A 17,277-nucleotide genomic window follows, 5' to 3' on the forward strand; every position below is an offset into this window, starting at 1 on the left:
TCGGTTTGTGCCTAAATAAATTGAATCATTAACCTCCTCTTGTTTTATTCATTACAACTGTGGTATGCTGTGTAGAGGAGCCAACCATCTCAGGTATTGTGCCAGCAAGAATGTTTTTGTCAATAGAAGAAGTGCAAAGTACAGCCTTTGGAGCTCTGATTGCAGGGATTTTGCAGTGCTTGGAGCAGAGAGCTGCCAGGAATGCCTGAATGCCACATGATAGACAGTGATGGAAAAACTGAAGAGCTTATCACTTCAGTTTTTAACTAAAACTCTGGAAATTACTGTGCCCTGGCTCGGTCAGTGTTGCGTGATCCCCATCTTTCTCACACAGCTGTCTCTGGATGCTGGTTGGCTTTGGGACCTGGGAAAGGGAGTTGGGTTTTTAAACTCAGATTCTGTTTCTTCAGAATAGCCAAAATTCTGTTTTAGTTGCTATTACTGGAAGTTTCGGGGTGCTTTTTTCCCCATTTATTTATGTTTTCTTAGTTTGGTTTTTTTTTTTTTTTTTGCTTTTATGCAATGTCTCATTGCATTTTGCATAATTTTTTTACATACATGTTTTTGGATCTTTAGCTGTCAGTCTTTCAGCTCTCAAGACTCTGTCTCATGCCTTACCACCTTTCAAAATAAAATTAAGAGATGCCAAAGCGTGGTGCTGATTTAGGAGACGTAAAAGTATTGTTTGAAAGGAAAAAAGCTTCAACCCTGTGCTCTGTTCTGTTCCAGTCACTAGAGGGTAGGAGAGCTTCAGCTCTTCCCAGGGAAGACACAGTTCATGCTCCAGTGTGATCTCTAAAGAAAACCTCTGTGACCATCCAAAGGCAGTAAAAAATATTTCCCAGCATGCGCTGGAAAAAATCTGACAAAGCAGTATTTCCTGGTTTATTGATTCTGCTACTGCACTAAAACACCAGTACTGTACATCAATAACCATCTTTAGTTAGGAAACTCTGCTCTGTGGAAGCAGTACTAGCAGTTTGTGGCAGAACATAAAGGCTGGGAAGAAAAATTGTGTGCATGGGGAATATAGGTGTCTAGGGAAGGCACAAGAGGTTATGGAAGAATAGCCAGAGAGTATGATGGGGTAGAAAACAATGCTGCTGGACGAGATAAAGATACAGGAATAAGGAGTGCAGGGGAAATGGAGAGAGCTCTGTAATGGGTACACAAGCTTGTCTGGTTTTTGGCTCCTGAGCTGACTCTGGTTGGGTGTTGCAGGAGGAAAACATAGTATACTTTCCATTTGAGCAACATCTAAATTTCCTCTCTCCAGGTTTAGGCAAATAAAAGTTTTCTATTTGAAATAGTTTTCCTGGGAATTTTTTTTTAATGTGCTAAACTGCAGCTGACCTCTATTGTAATATTTAGCTTTTCCTCTTCTATAAATACAGGGAAAATGACTTATTTTAAGGATGGACAAAATGAATATAACTTTCACAGCTGTTTTTTAATCTGTATTGCCTACATGAAAGAAATCTGATTATCCTCTAATTTGACCATTTTATGTTGTCTTAATGCAGATTTGGCACATCAGTGTCCTAAATGAGTCTTTTCACATTAATCACAGGATTCTTGCTGACTTCCCAAATTTACCCCAAATGTTGATGGCATTGGTACCTGTTGCAGCTCCATGTCAGACTGGCAGCAGGGCTCATGTGGGCTGTTGTGGATACGGTGCTGTCTTCATGTGTGTTCTCTGAGCTCCCTTGCCTTTTGGAGAAAAAGCTGCATTTCAGACAGCAGCAAAAACAGTGTCAGCACAAGATCTCCAGTCCAGCTCCAGTAGCCTCATGGTCATTACAGGGAGTATGCAGGAAGGATTCCAGCAACTCAGTATGGTCTTTTAAATCATTTTGGAGCAAGAGCTGTTGAACTGCATGATTTAGGTGTCTCTTGATTATTACACAGTATATATTTTTCATTGCTGCTGGAAGGGAATCATTGCATATTTGGGCAGATTCCCCAGACATGGGCAGCACATTCAGATCCCTCATTTTTCATGGGAGCTGAGAACAGCATTGTCCTCCGTGGGAGCTGTTTTCCAGAGTGTGGCTTTCTTCTTTTCCTCATGGAGGGTGGCATTGCAAAGGGAAGAGGATGCTGTTAGGCAGCATTAATATATTCACTCATATCTATGAATTGACATGCTCTCCCCTCTGTTCTGCTTTCCTTTCTGGGGCACAGAGGGAGTTGGTAGCTCTCTGCTGGAGCCCAGCATGCTGATGCTCGCTACCCTTGTTTGTCCCGGGTGGCTTGAGTCTCACCCTGAGTGCCCTGCACGCTCTTTCCAGCATTTGTACAGCTGAATAACCTTTAAGTGTTGAACATCCAGGAGGCAGATAAGCAGGTCTGCTTGGGGTGGATTGACCTGCAGCAGTTCAGTCCTGAAACAAAAGCGACAGAATTGCCACCTTGATAGCTTAAGCTGATTGAATAAATTGGCTGAAAGGCTGACCGGACCCAAGGGCTCCTCAAGCATCTCATCACAGGGGAAGATCCCTCACGTTCCTTTCTCCTTTTTTTTTGTGTGTTCCTGTGTGGGCTGTTAGGTTTCATTTTTGTCTGCCTCGTTGTGTTTGGCTGTCTCCCCAATCCCCCGTGGGCAGCGCGGAGCGCGGGGACTCGCTCGCCACAGGGTCACACGTCGTGGTGCCAATCTCGTGTTGGTTCACTTGCCTTTCCCTCTGCCCTCTCCTCTTTCCCAAGGGGAAACTGCCTCTTGCAGAAATGGTTTCTCTGCCTAATGAGGAGAGGTCCGAAGAGTCCTCCTATTTGTGTGTTGTTGTTTTCTCAAATGGCAAATTACGTGGCCCAGTTTTGACGTTGACCTCTTCACAGGGATTGCAGCAGGCTTTCTGTTGTCCTGTCTCATCCTTTTAAATGAAGGATGGGAGAGATGGGCTCACTTCACACTTGGCCACCTCGCCGTGTCATTTAAATGTACAATTTTTCTGCATCTCTTTATTGCTTCAAAAACAAGTTTGAACTTGGGGCATGTCTGTGTGTGTCAGGAAAAGAGACAGATTTGAAAGCAGCCCTGATGCACCAGAGGGGATTTGCTGGGTGCCTATAGAGGGAGATTATGGACAAATGGAGTTATCAGGGAGACTGGAGCTCCTAAAGGATTTTGTGAAGATGGGTCAATGAGCTGGTTCTTTCCCCTCCAAAGCTCTGTCATTCTTGTTCAGCTCCTGTATTTGGCTCTGTGAAGGCAGAATATAGCCCACCTGCTCATTCTTCTTTTTTAAACCAGAACCAGAACATGATAAAAAATTGAAAGTTGATGTGAGAAACTTTTATTTTCATTTTGAAACCAGGAACAAGATTCCGAGAGTGGTGATGTGAACACTGATTTTTAATTTTTCTGCTCAGAGCTATGGGATGCTTCTTGAGCAAATTTTTCTTCCTTTCTAAGCTGGGAGAAGAACCATCTTCTGGTCCTTTTGTGGCAGGATCCTGCTCTATCACCAGGCCATACTTTTGCTTCAGAGATTACTCTTATCTGATGAGTTACAGTTCCAGATTTTACAGTGGACATGGTTCTTAAACTTAAAAAGCATCTGGTTAGTTCTAAGGAATAAGGATCTCTGGATATTTTAGTGCTTATTGTCAGTTTTTTTTGTTGCTGTTTTTTTGTTTTTTGTTTTTTTTCCCCTGGCTGGCTTGTTTGAGGGATGTCTTTAGTTCCAGTTTTTATCCATTTTACAGCAGTGAACTGCTCATGATGTTTTATGATGTTACTGCTTATTTGCACACAGAGCCCAGCCAAAATCAGAGCTCTAGGTTGTCTAGAGACAGCCCTCAAATTTTGTTCTCAAGGCTACCTTGATTTCAGAAACGATGAGGGAAAGGAATAAGCAAGTTTGTCCAATGCCTTCTGCTTGGGACATGTGCCAGCTTCCATCATAAATCATGTGTTTCTTAATTTCCAGCCCTGTGGCCTGCTCCCAGCTTCAGCCAACTTTTCTGTACCTCGGCAAGGCACCTTTGCTTGGGTCTGGGATGTAGCCAGAGTGTGAGCAGAGAGCTTGCAGGAAAATATAGCAGGAGAGGCCTGAAGGACCTGGCATCCAGTGTGGGAGCCCAGCTGGAAAGGGCTCAGGTTCAGCAGGGGAGGAGCTGCAGTACCCAAGTGTGGAGGCATCAGTAGCCTGGGAGGTAACAGCAAAAGGGAAGAGCTGAACAGATAAAACACTTCAAAATTGTCACTGATTAAGCAGTTGTGTCCTCATTTCCTGGCCAGTTTGGACCAGGGCTTTGGCTTTTCTGGTCCCATTGTGAAGGCAGGTTAAGAGGCTGGCTGGTGGCAAGGAAGAGTGTTTGGAGGATTTGTTTTTTTCAGTGCTTGTTTTGCCCAGGTAACTTCGTTGGACTAAAGGCTGTGCTCCTCTGTGCTCTGCTCTGCAGTAGTTTAGCCAACTCAGAGGGAGGCTGTGAAGTTGAATCAATTAGCTCTGTGTAAATCAGTTTGAAATGAGTAGGTGTGGGGTATCAGAGAGGAGGTAAGTCTAAAATAAATAAGGCAATATCATTTTCTTGTCACCTGGGAGGCATTTTCCATAGTGCAGACTTCCCTAGGCAGCACTAAACTTGACTCATTGAAGGCCTGGGTCTGTGGGTCTACCACACATCTGATTTTCCCCAGACGTGCTTCCTTCCAGAAACTCTGAGTGGAATCTGAGACACTGCCTGTTTCACTGGGATTTCCATCAGGGTGGTCAGAGGAACAGCCTGCCAAATACCTGGGGAGGCTGGAGAGGTGGCCACAGAGCAAGTACAGAGGGGCTCTTTGGTGCTGCGAGGCACAGGAAATGTGCCAGACCTGCTGAGCAGACTCTGTGGGGGCGACCTGGGCATGTCCAGGAAATCCAAAGCATTCCTCATACGCTGTGTCTTGCAGGGGTGTAAGTCAAGCAGCCTTCCCATGCTCAGTTTGGAGAGAGCCCTGTGCCAGTGGCAGGGCTGGGCTGGGGGAGGTGGGAAGCTGGGGGGAGTCGTGGAGCCTGTGTGGAGCTGCTGCAGGTCAGCACCGTGCCCTGAACCAGTTGCAAACATCTTGGCTCCACTCTGCAGCGGGATTCTCTCAAGTGATGCTGGATCTCATGCAGGTCCTGTTAGCTGGAGACCAGCACACCCCTCTTCTGAGAGGAGCCCAGAGCAGCTGCACAGCCAGAGAAGGGGGTGCACAAGGCTCTTTGCTTGGGGCCACCTGTTTTGAGAGGTCAAGGTTGGTGCATTGCAATGTGTTCAGTAATATTGAGTGCAGGTGCTGATTTTTCCAGGGGCTGTGTGGGATCCAGGCTGGTTTGGGTACCTCCCAACAGTCCTTTGAACTGTCAAGTCAGCAGCTACAAGGGTGGGGTTATGTGTGCTGTAGAGCTGGGGTAGGAAGGTCCCCAACGCTGAGTGACTCCCTGAAATACTGGCCTGGATGAAAAAAAGAAAAGAATCCAAGTTTGATTTGAAAGCTGAGTGATAACAACTGTCTTTTGTGTTCAGCCTGGAAGCTTTGAAGAGAGCTGGATGCTTTGTTTTTAAAAGAAATTGTAACGTGGATAATAAACATCATCTGTTTTTTATTTTTAAATTTTTTTTTTTTGTGAACTAACATCAAATACCTCTTCCTCCTCCGAGGAAGGAGCAGGAGGGGGAGGGAAAATCCTTGCTCCTAAAGCAGCGAGTACATCACATCAAACATGACTATGTTAAATACTAAAATGTTCAAAGTACAAGCGAGATAGATAAAGGCTTTGATGGGAAGTGGATATTTCCCAGGGACATTACAAGCAATAATCCAGATGTTATGGTGTAATGCAATGAGTGTCCATGGATAGATGGGGAGCTCAAGCCAAGCAGCGCCTGCTGTAGGCCTTAGCCCTCCACTCCCATGCTGTTACGCCATATGGAAGCAATCTCCAGGCCCCCTTAATAGCCAGCTTTGGATTCCATTTTCACAGGGCTCATAGAGCTAAGTGGAGCTGTTTTATGGACAAGTTAGATAGAAGCCTTTCCAAGATAAACATCCAATTCGAAATTAGGACATACCAAGCTGCAAAATTATTTTAGGGCATATTTCATGGAAGCACTGCCATTTTTCTAAGGCGATTGCCAGACTGTAGAATGCCCTTTGATCCCTTGTGGACATTACTCCCTTTTTTATAAAAAGGATTTTGAAATAGTTGCAGTGTTTAGGGAGGAGTATATCTGCTGGGACTTTGAAGTATGTCCATGGGAACAGTCATGCTTTAGCTTTTTGGCCCAAAAGACGAACTTTCAAAAAAAAAAAAAAAAAAAGAAGAGAAAAGAAATTACATTGCAGCTGGATTTATGAATCAAAATCTCATTTTCTTTTTAAAGGTAGGAATTTTTACCCATTGCGCCAGGAAAGCCAAACGGGGTGTTTAAATAGAAGTATATTAATATGCTTGTGGGACTCAGAATTTGGTATTTTAACCAGTAAAAAGCAAGTAAAAAATTTGTGAGTTCACCACCTATGATTTAAGAATTTTGTTGCCGGGTAATTGATCCATAAAAAGTAATCTCCAGACATCAGGTGCTTTTGCAATCGTTTTATTTAGCAGCAACATTTCTTACTTGCTTTTAAAGCTAACACGTCCTGTTTTAAAGTGACTTGTGAAATCTTCTCCTCCGTCTTGCTCCCACCTGTACATGACATGATTGAAGCTCCAAAGTGTGGCGAGTTAAAAGTTGCTTCAGGAGAATAAAATATGGCAGGATTTTTACTGCAGGAAGAAGAGTATAGCCTTGAGTTTTAATGTTTCCAGCTCACTCCCCCCAAATAAAGGCCTATTTAATCATCCTCTGTCCAATAAAATATTGCCAGTTAGCAAACTGTTAGCGCAGCCGTGCTGCACAAGATGAAGCTGCGAAGGTAACAAATGTGGCTACCAGGTAACCATAACTCCAGATAAAGAGCCTGGTGGTGTCAGTGTTTTTTCAGCAGGCATCAGTATTTTTGATTCGTGGGCTCAGTTTCTGGAAGCAGGAACAGCAAAGTTAGCAAAGAGCTAAGGCGGGCGGCTGAGTGATGGAGGAGGTGGAAGATGTTGCTCAGCCTTTCACCTGGCCGTGGGCTTTATGATCCTGGGCTGCCTCCCCAGAAAGGACAGACCTGCTTTTTATGGATGTAGCTGGAGAGGTTTTAAGAGTTTACTTTAGTTTCTCCCTTGTTCTGTTCCCCATGGCTCTCCCATGCCTTTCCCTGAGCCACACTGCTCTCAGTGCTCGAGGTCTGCTCTTGCCAGAGCTCAGCCAGGGTAGCTGAAAGTGACTTCTCTGGTGGTTTAAGCAAACCCTGTTGATTTTGCTGTGACAATGAGCCACTGTCCCTTAACAGGGACCATAGTACAGTTGGGCAGAAAATCCATAGCATCCTACTTCCTTCCATTCCCTGCTTACCCTTAGGGAAGCATGGTGTCTCTCTCACTCCTGGTGTGCTTTCCTAGCACAGTTAATGTGAGCATGAAAATGTTTGGTTCTTGAAACATTCCGTGTTGTGCCTTGCATTTCAGTCGAGTTAACGTGAGCATGAAAATGTGTTTGGGTCTTGAAGCATTCCGTGTTGTGCCTTGCTTTTCAGTCGAGTTTCACGCGGAACCTGCGGCTCTCGGAGTCGCTGCGCAAGAACCAGCTGTGGAACGGGCTGGTCACCATCACCCTCTTGGAGGGCAAGAACATGCCCAGAGGGGGCTTGGCAGAGATTTTTATTCTCCTCAAATTGGGGGATCAAAGATACAAGAGCAAGGTAAGTATTAAGGATTTCCTTAAGTTGTCTGAATTCAATACGGGCTTGGTGTTTCTTTTACTGGTGTTGCTACCTCAGATGGAAATATTCTTGATGCTCTTTTTGATAAGTGAGTTCAAAATCAGGAGACCAGACCAGAAGCATTAAAGTTTTGCTCTGTATTGATGCCAGTAGAGGAAGAGCAAGTTAGGAATATTGTGTGTTATCAGTGTTTTGTGCATTTAACATACTCATCATGTTGATGGATGTTTGACATTAATATGAAATGAAATAAAGTTACAGGCATCACACATGTGTTTTGTTCTCTGCCAATTCAGAAGTTGGGGTTGCAGTGCTGGAAAAGTAGACCTGAAATGGTTTCCAGTGCAGGGGAATTATTATTCTTTTAAAGTACTTTTCTTGAAAAATATGTTACATATTGCAGAACCTGCCCCCTGAACAGATAAAATGTTCCATGGTTTTGATATTAATTTTTATACTTCTAGGCTGTGTTTATCTGTATACAGTTAGGTATAAGAGTCTAAGAAATGAATGAGGTTCCCAAAGACACACATTTCATCTGGAAAGTCTAATAAGAAGAAAGGCTATAATTAAAATAATACTCTTTTGAGAGAGCAAGAGCTCTGCATGTCATGAACTGGAAGTGCAGAGGAGGAGAAAACAAACCTCCTCCTGTACAAAATGTACAGAGCAAGTTCACAGAACATAACATTTGGATGTAGGCGCATATGAAACCTGCACTGTCCCTCACATCAGACCTCAAACCAAGGTCATGATATGTTTTCTATTTAGAAAAGTAGTTTTGAAAAATAACAAATGGCTTAGTTACTTTAGAATAAATAGATGTTATCCCCATTACAATCCCTTTTTATGTGTCTCTTTAATGGTTCATAGATGTGTTGTGAATCTGCAAGGCTGAGCTGTTTGCTTAAGGGTGAAAAACCACTGCTTTGGGTTCCTTAATTCATTCAAACCTGTTTCCAGGTGATTGTCCTCGAAAGGGTTATTCCTGGTTTCTTCCAGTGTGTGATGGTAAATGATGACCGTGGAGCTGGTGGGATCTACCTTGTATTTTGGAATTTTTCCAGCCATTCATTCAGATAACAACTGTATATTTATTGCTATTGAGAGGGAGGAAAGAGAATATTTAGGAAGATGAGGCTGTATGTGATGGGCTGGGGAGCTTTGGTTGGAATGACATTAGTACTTGATGCTCTAACATCTAGCCTTGTTCTGTAGAATTGATTTCTTTTTTCTTCTTTTTGATTTACTGTGAAAATAAGTACTGTTTAAGAAAAGTAAATATTATAACTGCATGTTTTCTAGACACTGTGTAAGAGTGCAAATCCTCAGTGGAGGGAACAGTTTGATTTTCACTACTTCTCTGACAGGAAGGATATGTTGGACATTGAGGTGTGGAGAAAGGATAACAAAAAGCACGAGGAGCTTTTGGGAACGTAAGTTGGGTTTGAGTTACATTTTTTTTTTTTTTTGGGTGGGGGGAGAATGGGGTAAGTACAAAAAATGAAGTTATTTTTATTATTTTTTAAAACTAATAAATTTGTTTTCATTACCACCATCATAATATATTTTTCTGCCCTTGTTCCAGTCATTTCCAGGTTATGTTTACATTATGTTTATAAAAACCTATTAGCAGGTAATCAACTAGACAAAATCTGGATGCAGAGACACCCAGGCCACCTCTAAAACCTGAAATACTGTGGCAGCTCTGTGGCATCAAGAGGCAGGATTTTTCTCTATTTTTGTGGTGATTTTGCTCCACATCTTTATATGCTCTGCTGGTGCCAGCCCAGGAGTTTTGTGCTCCTTTTGAGAGTGGTGTCCCTTTTTTCCTGTTTGCACTTTGATGCTGTGTTCTTTTAAGATTCTTTAATTCCATTCCACTCTCTCTGAATTTGTACAGTGTTGTTTTCTTAGTAGTACCTCTCTGTTCCTTGCTTTGGCTTTCAGCATTGTCCTGTGGACCCTTCTCCCCAAACATCTGTGCTGTTGGGGACATGCAGCAGCACCAAGAACCATTCACACTGCTGGACACCCTCTTTGGTCTGTCCATGCTCATCTGCTGGCAGGATCATTGCCACAACTCTCAATTTCCTGAGGGTGGGGACCCTGCCTGCAGTTGTTTGCTGCTCTCACCTGGCCAGGGTTTCACAATGTGCTGACTAAATAGCAGAAAATCATAAGAACATTCTCTTACTTTAGGCATTCAAATAGTTTGAGACTATTCACTGAGAAGAACAATGCCCTTTGGCTCTACAAATGTTTGTGGTTTTGCAGAGCAGGAAATTCTTTCTGGCTGAGTGCTGTTGCTCATCACATGGAGAAGTGGCTGAAGATGAATCTGTTCCTTCCATTCTCACAGTTACTTCCATTTCTTCTGATACTCTGTTTAGAGTTAAGAAATAAAGCAGTGTTTGCAGCTTGCCTCAGGTCAGTCTCTGATGCTGAAGCAATACTTCCTGAGGTTTTTCCCCTTTATTTTATTTTTTCCCTAGGCTTCCCTCGACTTTTTTTCCTCCTGGTTTCGGGCAGGTGGTGTTTAGTGTGGCAAAAACGATCCGTGAAATGCTTATTCTATTCAGCAGTGGTGAGGTGTTAGATTTAACTTAAAGAAAGGGTAAATCTTCCAGGGTAAATCCCTGGAAGTGTTCAAGGCCAGGTTGGTTAGAACCCTGAGCAGCCTGGTTTAGTGGAAGGTGTCCCTGCCCATGGAAGGAGTTTGGAACGAGATGATCTTTAAGATCCCTTCCAACCCAAACAATTCCGTGATTCCATATTTAAATTTATTTTTGATGTCTATGTGGAGAAAAAATTTTTTGCTTTTGTTGTCTAAAGCACAGCAAATTGGCTGTAGCATCAAAATGGAAAAAAAATACCCTAGTTTTTGGAGAGCAATTGCAAGAATAGGTAAACACCAAGTACATAATAACAAGTATTGTTTTTACAGTGTAGAAACTTTTTGACACCCTATAAATAATATTTTATGAAGGGTTCAAATGCAGTCTAATCTGGAGAAGGATTCTGTTGGAAAAACAGCATTATGAGGTGCCATGTTTATTGTCTCCATGATTTCCAAGTTGAGTTTTGAGATTTCTGGATTTCACAACATCATTGTAAGAAATATTCTTTAGTAAAATGTTTGTGGGTTATATTCGGTCATTACACACAGCAGTGCAGCCAACTGCCCTCAAATAATTTGCATGGCTTTAAGGAAAAAACAAAATTTTCTGGATCTGACTTAATAATTCTGTGGTCAATTTATGAATAGAGTTAGAATTCATTATGGTCCCTTCCAGCCTGTTCAACCTCCAACTGCGTTGGTTAAACCTTTAATATATGCATGTTTTTAATATTTAAATGAAGCTGGAGGTGCTCACAGCAAAGTCAAATCTGATCAACTTTTGCAGCACGAAGACTCCTCTTAATTCCTTTAGACCCAGAATTTCAGATAGTATGGATGCCTTAAGACTCTGGAATATGGTACTTCTCCCAGGCATAATTTGTTTTCAAGGTAAAATATTGCTCTTGAAATAGGATCTGAAGTGTCTGTGGAGAGCATGGAACATGTAGAATAAGGAATGCCTTGGACCTCTGGTGCTGAGCACAAACACCTGGGGTGTTTGTCTGCTTCTGAATTAGTGAGGAAACATTTCATGTCACCCTTCTATCACGAAACAAACCCTCACTGTCAGTGCACATCACAAGCTAAATTATTACATTCAGCCTACCTGCAGTCTCCTCAGAGTTTCAGCTGGGTCCAATTTCTCTTCCTCACTTAAAATCCCACAGCCTTGAGTGGTTCAGCTGCAGGCTCTGTCACTGAGGGCTGGCTGCATTTTGGTGCTGGCTGAAATAATCCCTCTATTTAGTCTGCACAGGACTGTTAGTAACATTTATTGAGTGCTTTTTGTGTCCTCTGGGAGAAGAGGCACGCTATAAACAGGAGAGGATGTTAATGTATATGAATAAACAAAGGTGTTAACGTGTGCAGAATTTGTCCAGGCAGAGTTAAATTGTTTATGCCAGGTTGTTAGAGAGTGTTTCTGAATTAGGGGATATGTTCTGGAAAAAGAGATGCTGCAGAACGTTGAAGGGTTTTCCTTCACATATTTACCTCAAGAAGGAGATTTTACAAAAATTGCTAAACTTAAGACTGTGAGCTCTGAGACTCGAGTGCATCCAATATCTTTATGATGAATGCCTCCAGGAAACTGTCTTTGCAATAAGAAACACCCCGTGTTTTAAAGGTTGTTCTGTTGGGATGGAGCAGTAAAATCCCCATTATGGCTGCAACCAAATCCTTCACTTAAATCTCACCAGGCTGTAGGATGAATCAGAAAAAACAAAATTTGTCCATTGAATAAGTCATAATAAGACCTTATTAATTGTTTCCCTGACACCTGTGGCATTTGAAATTTCAAGTATTATTCACAAATACATCTGTCTCTACTCTCTGCTGATTCTGATCTCTTTTGTGAAGGGATTTTAAGAAGTCTGCAGGGGGTAAAGTGTACTGTTGTGTACAGACTTTTTTGTATGTATTTATGTGCATTTAAAGGTTCCTGTCATAATTTGATTAACTGTGGTTTGGAAAATAAAATACAACTCCATGGCTAGTAAGAAGCTAACCTCAGCACCTTTTAGTGAAATTTTAACATGTGATTCCCTGATAAACAAATATTTTAATCCCAGATTTGCTGTGTACTGTTCTCAAGTACTATTTCTCTGTGAAATTAGAAAAAATGGGGGGAAAGGAAACTACAGGTGAGGGCTCTAAGTCAGAAGAACAGTCTTAAATGAAAACTAAAGCTGTACAGGACTAGAGTCTTAATATAGAGATGTAGACCTCAATACTGATCAGGAGGAGGAAGGAAAGCATTTAATTAATTGTGGTTAAAAGAGAGGAAAGTGATACAGTTGTGTGCACAATGCAGTCTTAACTTACAGAACTGCAGCCCTATAGATTGTTCATGTAGCCACTTGTGTGGAAGATTATGTCTGAATTTAATATGTAGCATACAAAAGATGACAACAAGCAGAGCTGTTCTATCCAAAGACAGGATTACTCTTGAGAATTTAACTCAGGAGATCATTTGTATCACCTGAAATACAAATGTTCTGAGAGTTTTGCCCTTTGCATTCAGAGCAGGCAACTTTTAAACAAAAGTGGATTACCTCCATTAGTTTGATTCTGTGCCCATCACAAGTCTCTTACCACTTTCCCGTGAAATAATTATGTGTAGTAAGATCTTGCAGATAAAAGGCTGAGAAAGAAGGAAAGGAAGAGGTTCTGTTTCACAAGAATGAGGGAAGTAGTTTGGAAATCATTAAACTCGTTTTAATAGTGTAGAAGTGTTAGTGTGGAAATTGCTGAATTTATATAGTAAATTGAATGTCTAATTGTTTTACCAAGCTGCATTCTCTGCAGTCTGATTTTATAACCTTAATGAAACAGAGTATCTTTTTTTCTTAAGCCTTTTGCCAGTGCAAATGTGGATTTTCTTTTCTCACTAGATTTTTTTTCCTCACAAGAAAATATAGGCATACCTTGAGTGAACACAGATGTTTTAAGGAAACTTAGTTTGCACAGAAATCAGACATGATTTGAGGAAGAAATATTTACACTCCATCTCCTGCTGTTTTCCCCTCCACATGTGCATCACTCTGACCCCCACACCCTTGTACTCCATCTTTTCTTTAACCTTATGCAAATGGAATTCTTTCAAGAAGAGAAGCAATTCCAATTTGTCAAAACAAGATAGAATTATATTTTACTTTGCCTTTGACATCTGATGGAGTTTGAGGTTATCTATTGGTGGGAGATGCTCTTGCCTGAACAACTTGTGTTTTCTGTCTTACTCCATGGAAAGTTTTAAACATAAAAAAATCAACTGCAGCTTTTCCCAGCTTTTTGTGGACTGAATTGAGTGGGTGGTGTATGAAATGCTGACGTGGGAGACATGGCCTCTACTGCCAGCTGAACCACAGAGCAGCTGGGTGACCTTGAGATTTCCCTCTCCTTCCTTTAGTTTTTGCATCTAGAGTAAAAAACCAAACTCCAAGATAAGGATACATCTCCCCTTTTGTGCTGATACCCAAAGTATCACTGGAATTGCTGCAGCCTGAGACACGGTGGTGTTAATGCAGCCAAGGTGATCTTGACCTCCAGTGTGGAAGTGATAAGCGCTTTTTCTCAGAAAGAAATAAGGTCTTTTTCTCTCTCTTTGTTGTTGTTTTGTTTTCTTTCCTGCTGTAACTTTTCCTGTCATATTTTTCTGAAGAGTCTAGGTGTAGCAGGGAGCTTTAAACGCAACCTCTCACACTTGGAAATGGTGTTGAGAGGCAGCCTACATGCTGAGCCGTCTTGGTACTCTGCCTGGTTTATTTTCCTTCTCTTTCAAAGCACTTGAAAGCAGTTAATAAGAGTAAACTTGAAACCTGTTGTACCTCCAGAGCAGTGGAGAGAAAAGAGCACACTTAAGGCAAAGCCATTCCTATTGATTGTGGTCAGAGGAAGCTTAAGGAGTTGTGTTTTAATACACAGAGCTACTGGACAGCTTAGAAACTCATCAGTGCAGTGGCTTTTACTTCATAACATGGTTTCTTGGGTTCTCAGGCTGAAATGTTTTGAGATTTTTTTCCCCTTTTTTTCTCACCCCCTTTAGCATTCACAGAAAATAGGCTGTTAAGAAGCGGAAAGCATGCAATTTATAGCAGATGGGCATAAACTGCTCCAGCTCTACTACTGGAATGGGATCAATCAGGAACACTACATGCACCATTTACCCAGAAGAAACACACCTGGGGGAACCCTGTGGAATTTTAGCCTATTAAGACAACACCTTAACAAGTTTAGTTTAAATAAAAACTTGTCGGCAGGCATTAAGTGAAGCAAAACCCCTCGCTCTCCATCAACCACTGTCCATCCCTTTGAGGAATGTTCCTCCTCTTGCAGTGTGGCAGCAAACCTTTTCCTTCCTTCTTTTTTTTTTTTCCTTTATTTTTTTCTTATTTTTTTCTTTTTTTTTTTTTTTTTTTTTGTTTTGTTTTCTTTTTTACCCTTTTTTCGTCTGTAACTTTTGCTCAGCCTGTTCTTATGAGCCAAACCCCACGGAGGTTCAAGAAAGTTCCACTCCATTTACTGGACTTCTAAATAGAAGGCATTTAGCTGAGCCAAGTGATTACACTTTTTGTTGCATTTAACCACTCCCTTCGTGTGTAACTGACTGCCTGGTGATCTCTCTGCTTTAGCCCATGCTCATATTTTATTGTTGTCTCTTTATGAATGTTTCTCTTTCATCCTCTTTATTTTTATTTTTGGAGGAAGCATCAGGTTAATGATACATATTACGTGCAAGCAGTGGGTGGGGGTGGGGGGGACTTTTAAAACAATCCTTCCCTTTGGGAAATATAACAGTACACTGAAAATGTAGCTCTAGTAAGGCTTGTAAAAGAGATTGGGGCATACAGTATAATGTAGCATAAAATGGAGTATGTGACTTTCTTTAAAGAAACTAATCTATTTTAGGCTAATGTTTTAAATTTTGCATTTGCCCCTTTTCCCCCAGGTGAAATTGAATTGTGTTTCAAATCCATCACAAAACACTGGGGGATTTTAGAGGGGAAGTGAGGCAGGTCAGAGTTAAGTTTTCCTCCTGTACTTGCAGCCCAAACCTTTTACTTCCCCTTACCAGCAGACAGACCAGAAAGCAAAATCTGACAGTAAGTGCAACAGAATCTGCCTAATTGGTATCCCATGTTTAATTTTGGGATGTTTTTATTTTTTGCACTGAAGAAGCAGAAAGTTTTGGTGCCTGCTTGCTGCTGAAATGTTGCTTTATTTTTTTTTTTTTTTTTTGCCACCTCTTTTTCCTTATTAACCCTTGGCAATGTCATTCCAGGTGCCACGTTGACATTACTGCCCTGCCAACAAAGCAGACCAACTGCTTGGAGCTGCCTCTGGAGAAACACCCAGGGTCCCTGCTGATGCTGATTGCTGTTGCCCCATGTACAGGAGTGTCTATCTCTGATCTGTGTGTCTGTCCCTTGGGAGACCCCAATGAACGGCAACAGATTTTTCAGCGTTATGTGAGTTTGTCTTTTTTTTTAATTTTTTGCTTCTTTTGTTTTTTCTTTCATGTTTTGATTTTGAAATAGCCAAAATTGCTGGAAAAAAAAAATTTCTCCAGTCATAATGACATGTCCCCTCCCAAAGAAAACTATTAAATGGAGTAGTTGCATGTTGAATGACAAGGAAATTGGCAGGGCAGATAGACCCAAGCAATTTGGCTGTTTGGATTTGTTGAGTTTTAAACTAATGCTGTTCTTTGCAAACTTGAATTGTATTAGGAGGTTATCATGGGGAATGAGACACTGAATATCATGAAGAGATAATAACACACTTAGCTTTATTCCCTCCTTTGGGAAGGTTATTTTCTGGACTTTAAATGTTGGGAGATAAAGCTTTGTGATAGCTTCCACGTCCTCAAAAGCTGATCAGAATGGAATAAGTATATCTCAATTTGTGCATCTCAATTTGTGCCTAGGGAGGTTCAGAGTGGATATTTGGGAATATTTCTTTACCAAAAGGATTTTCAGCACTGGAACAGGCTGCCCAGAGAAGTGGTTGAGTCATCAGTGCTGGAGGTATTTAAAGGATGGGTAGATGCAGCCTTTAGGGACATGGTTTAGTGGTGGGCATGGCCGTGCAAGGTTAGTTGTTGAACTTGATCTTAGCAGTTGCTTCCAACCTAACTGATTGTGTGATAAGTTATTTAGTGGTCCATAGTCTCTGTTTCTTACTGAATTACAAGCAAAATACATCTTTACACTTTTCTCCTTGCAGTGTATAAAGAATTCCTTTCGGGACATAAAGGACATTGGCTTCTTACAAGTCAAAGTTTTAAAAGCAGTGGACCTGATGGCAGCAGATTTTTCAGGTATTTTATTTCTGTTTTGCAGCAGATGATGCTGTAATATATTGCAGACGATCAGTTGATCAAGGAAAAGTGAATCACCCCATCATCTCTCTAGCACTGAAACCTGCCTCAGGCAACTGAGATACCAAATGGCTTTGACTGCCAAAAGTATGTGGGAAAGTCCAGTGGATGGAGATCTTAATTTCCCATTAGACCTGAGCAATCTGACAGATAACTTTACAACAGCACATCATGCTGAGTGTTTTTTCCATCAGGAATATGTAAAATAAGAGTTGATACAGAGTGGTGGTGCTTGCAGAGCACCTGCAAAGCAAAGCTTCTCCACCTTCTATCAGGTGTCTTGTGAGTTTGGAGCAAGACTGAAAGATTTTGGGGGTGTCTGATGTGGTGCTGGGTGTGTGGGTTTGGGTGGTACTGCAGGCTGTCCCCTGGCAGAGAAAGCTTGTCAGCAACAGGGCTGCGAGTGCAATGCTTTCTCTTAGAGCTTATTTGAGGCTTCACTTTGGGATGACCTTTTTGGTGCTCTTACTCCATGAAAAATATGGATTT

At 41.6% G+C, this 17,277-nt stretch overlaps 1 protein-coding gene across 5 annotated transcripts in view; it reads left to right on the forward strand.

Annotated features, from left to right (window-relative positions):
- MCTP2 (multiple C2 and transmembrane domain containing 2) overlaps positions 1–17,277 on the forward strand; it is a 121,927-nt gene that overhangs the window by 44,995 nt on the left and 59,655 nt on the right. For 4 of the 5 annotated variants that reach the window (XM_059858596.1, XM_059858595.1, XM_059858597.1 and 1 more), the window contains 4 exons: positions 7,604–7,768; positions 9,095–9,225; positions 15,691–15,877; positions 16,635–16,728. In XM_059858596.1, the coding sequence (XP_059714579.1) occupies positions 7,604–7,768; positions 9,095–9,225; positions 15,691–15,877; positions 16,635–16,728 (577 nt within the window). Of the gene's footprint in view, positions 1–7,603; positions 7,769–9,094; positions 9,226–15,690; positions 15,878–16,634; positions 16,729–17,277 lie in introns of those variants that run through there. The other variant, XM_059858599.1, reaches the window with a different exon arrangement.

The sequence above is a fragment of the Haemorhous mexicanus genome, chromosome 13 (assembly GCF_027477595.1).
Source record: "Haemorhous mexicanus isolate bHaeMex1 chromosome 13, bHaeMex1.pri, whole genome shotgun sequence".
NCBI classification, from domain to species: domain Eukaryota; kingdom Metazoa; phylum Chordata; class Aves; order Passeriformes; family Fringillidae; genus Haemorhous; species Haemorhous mexicanus.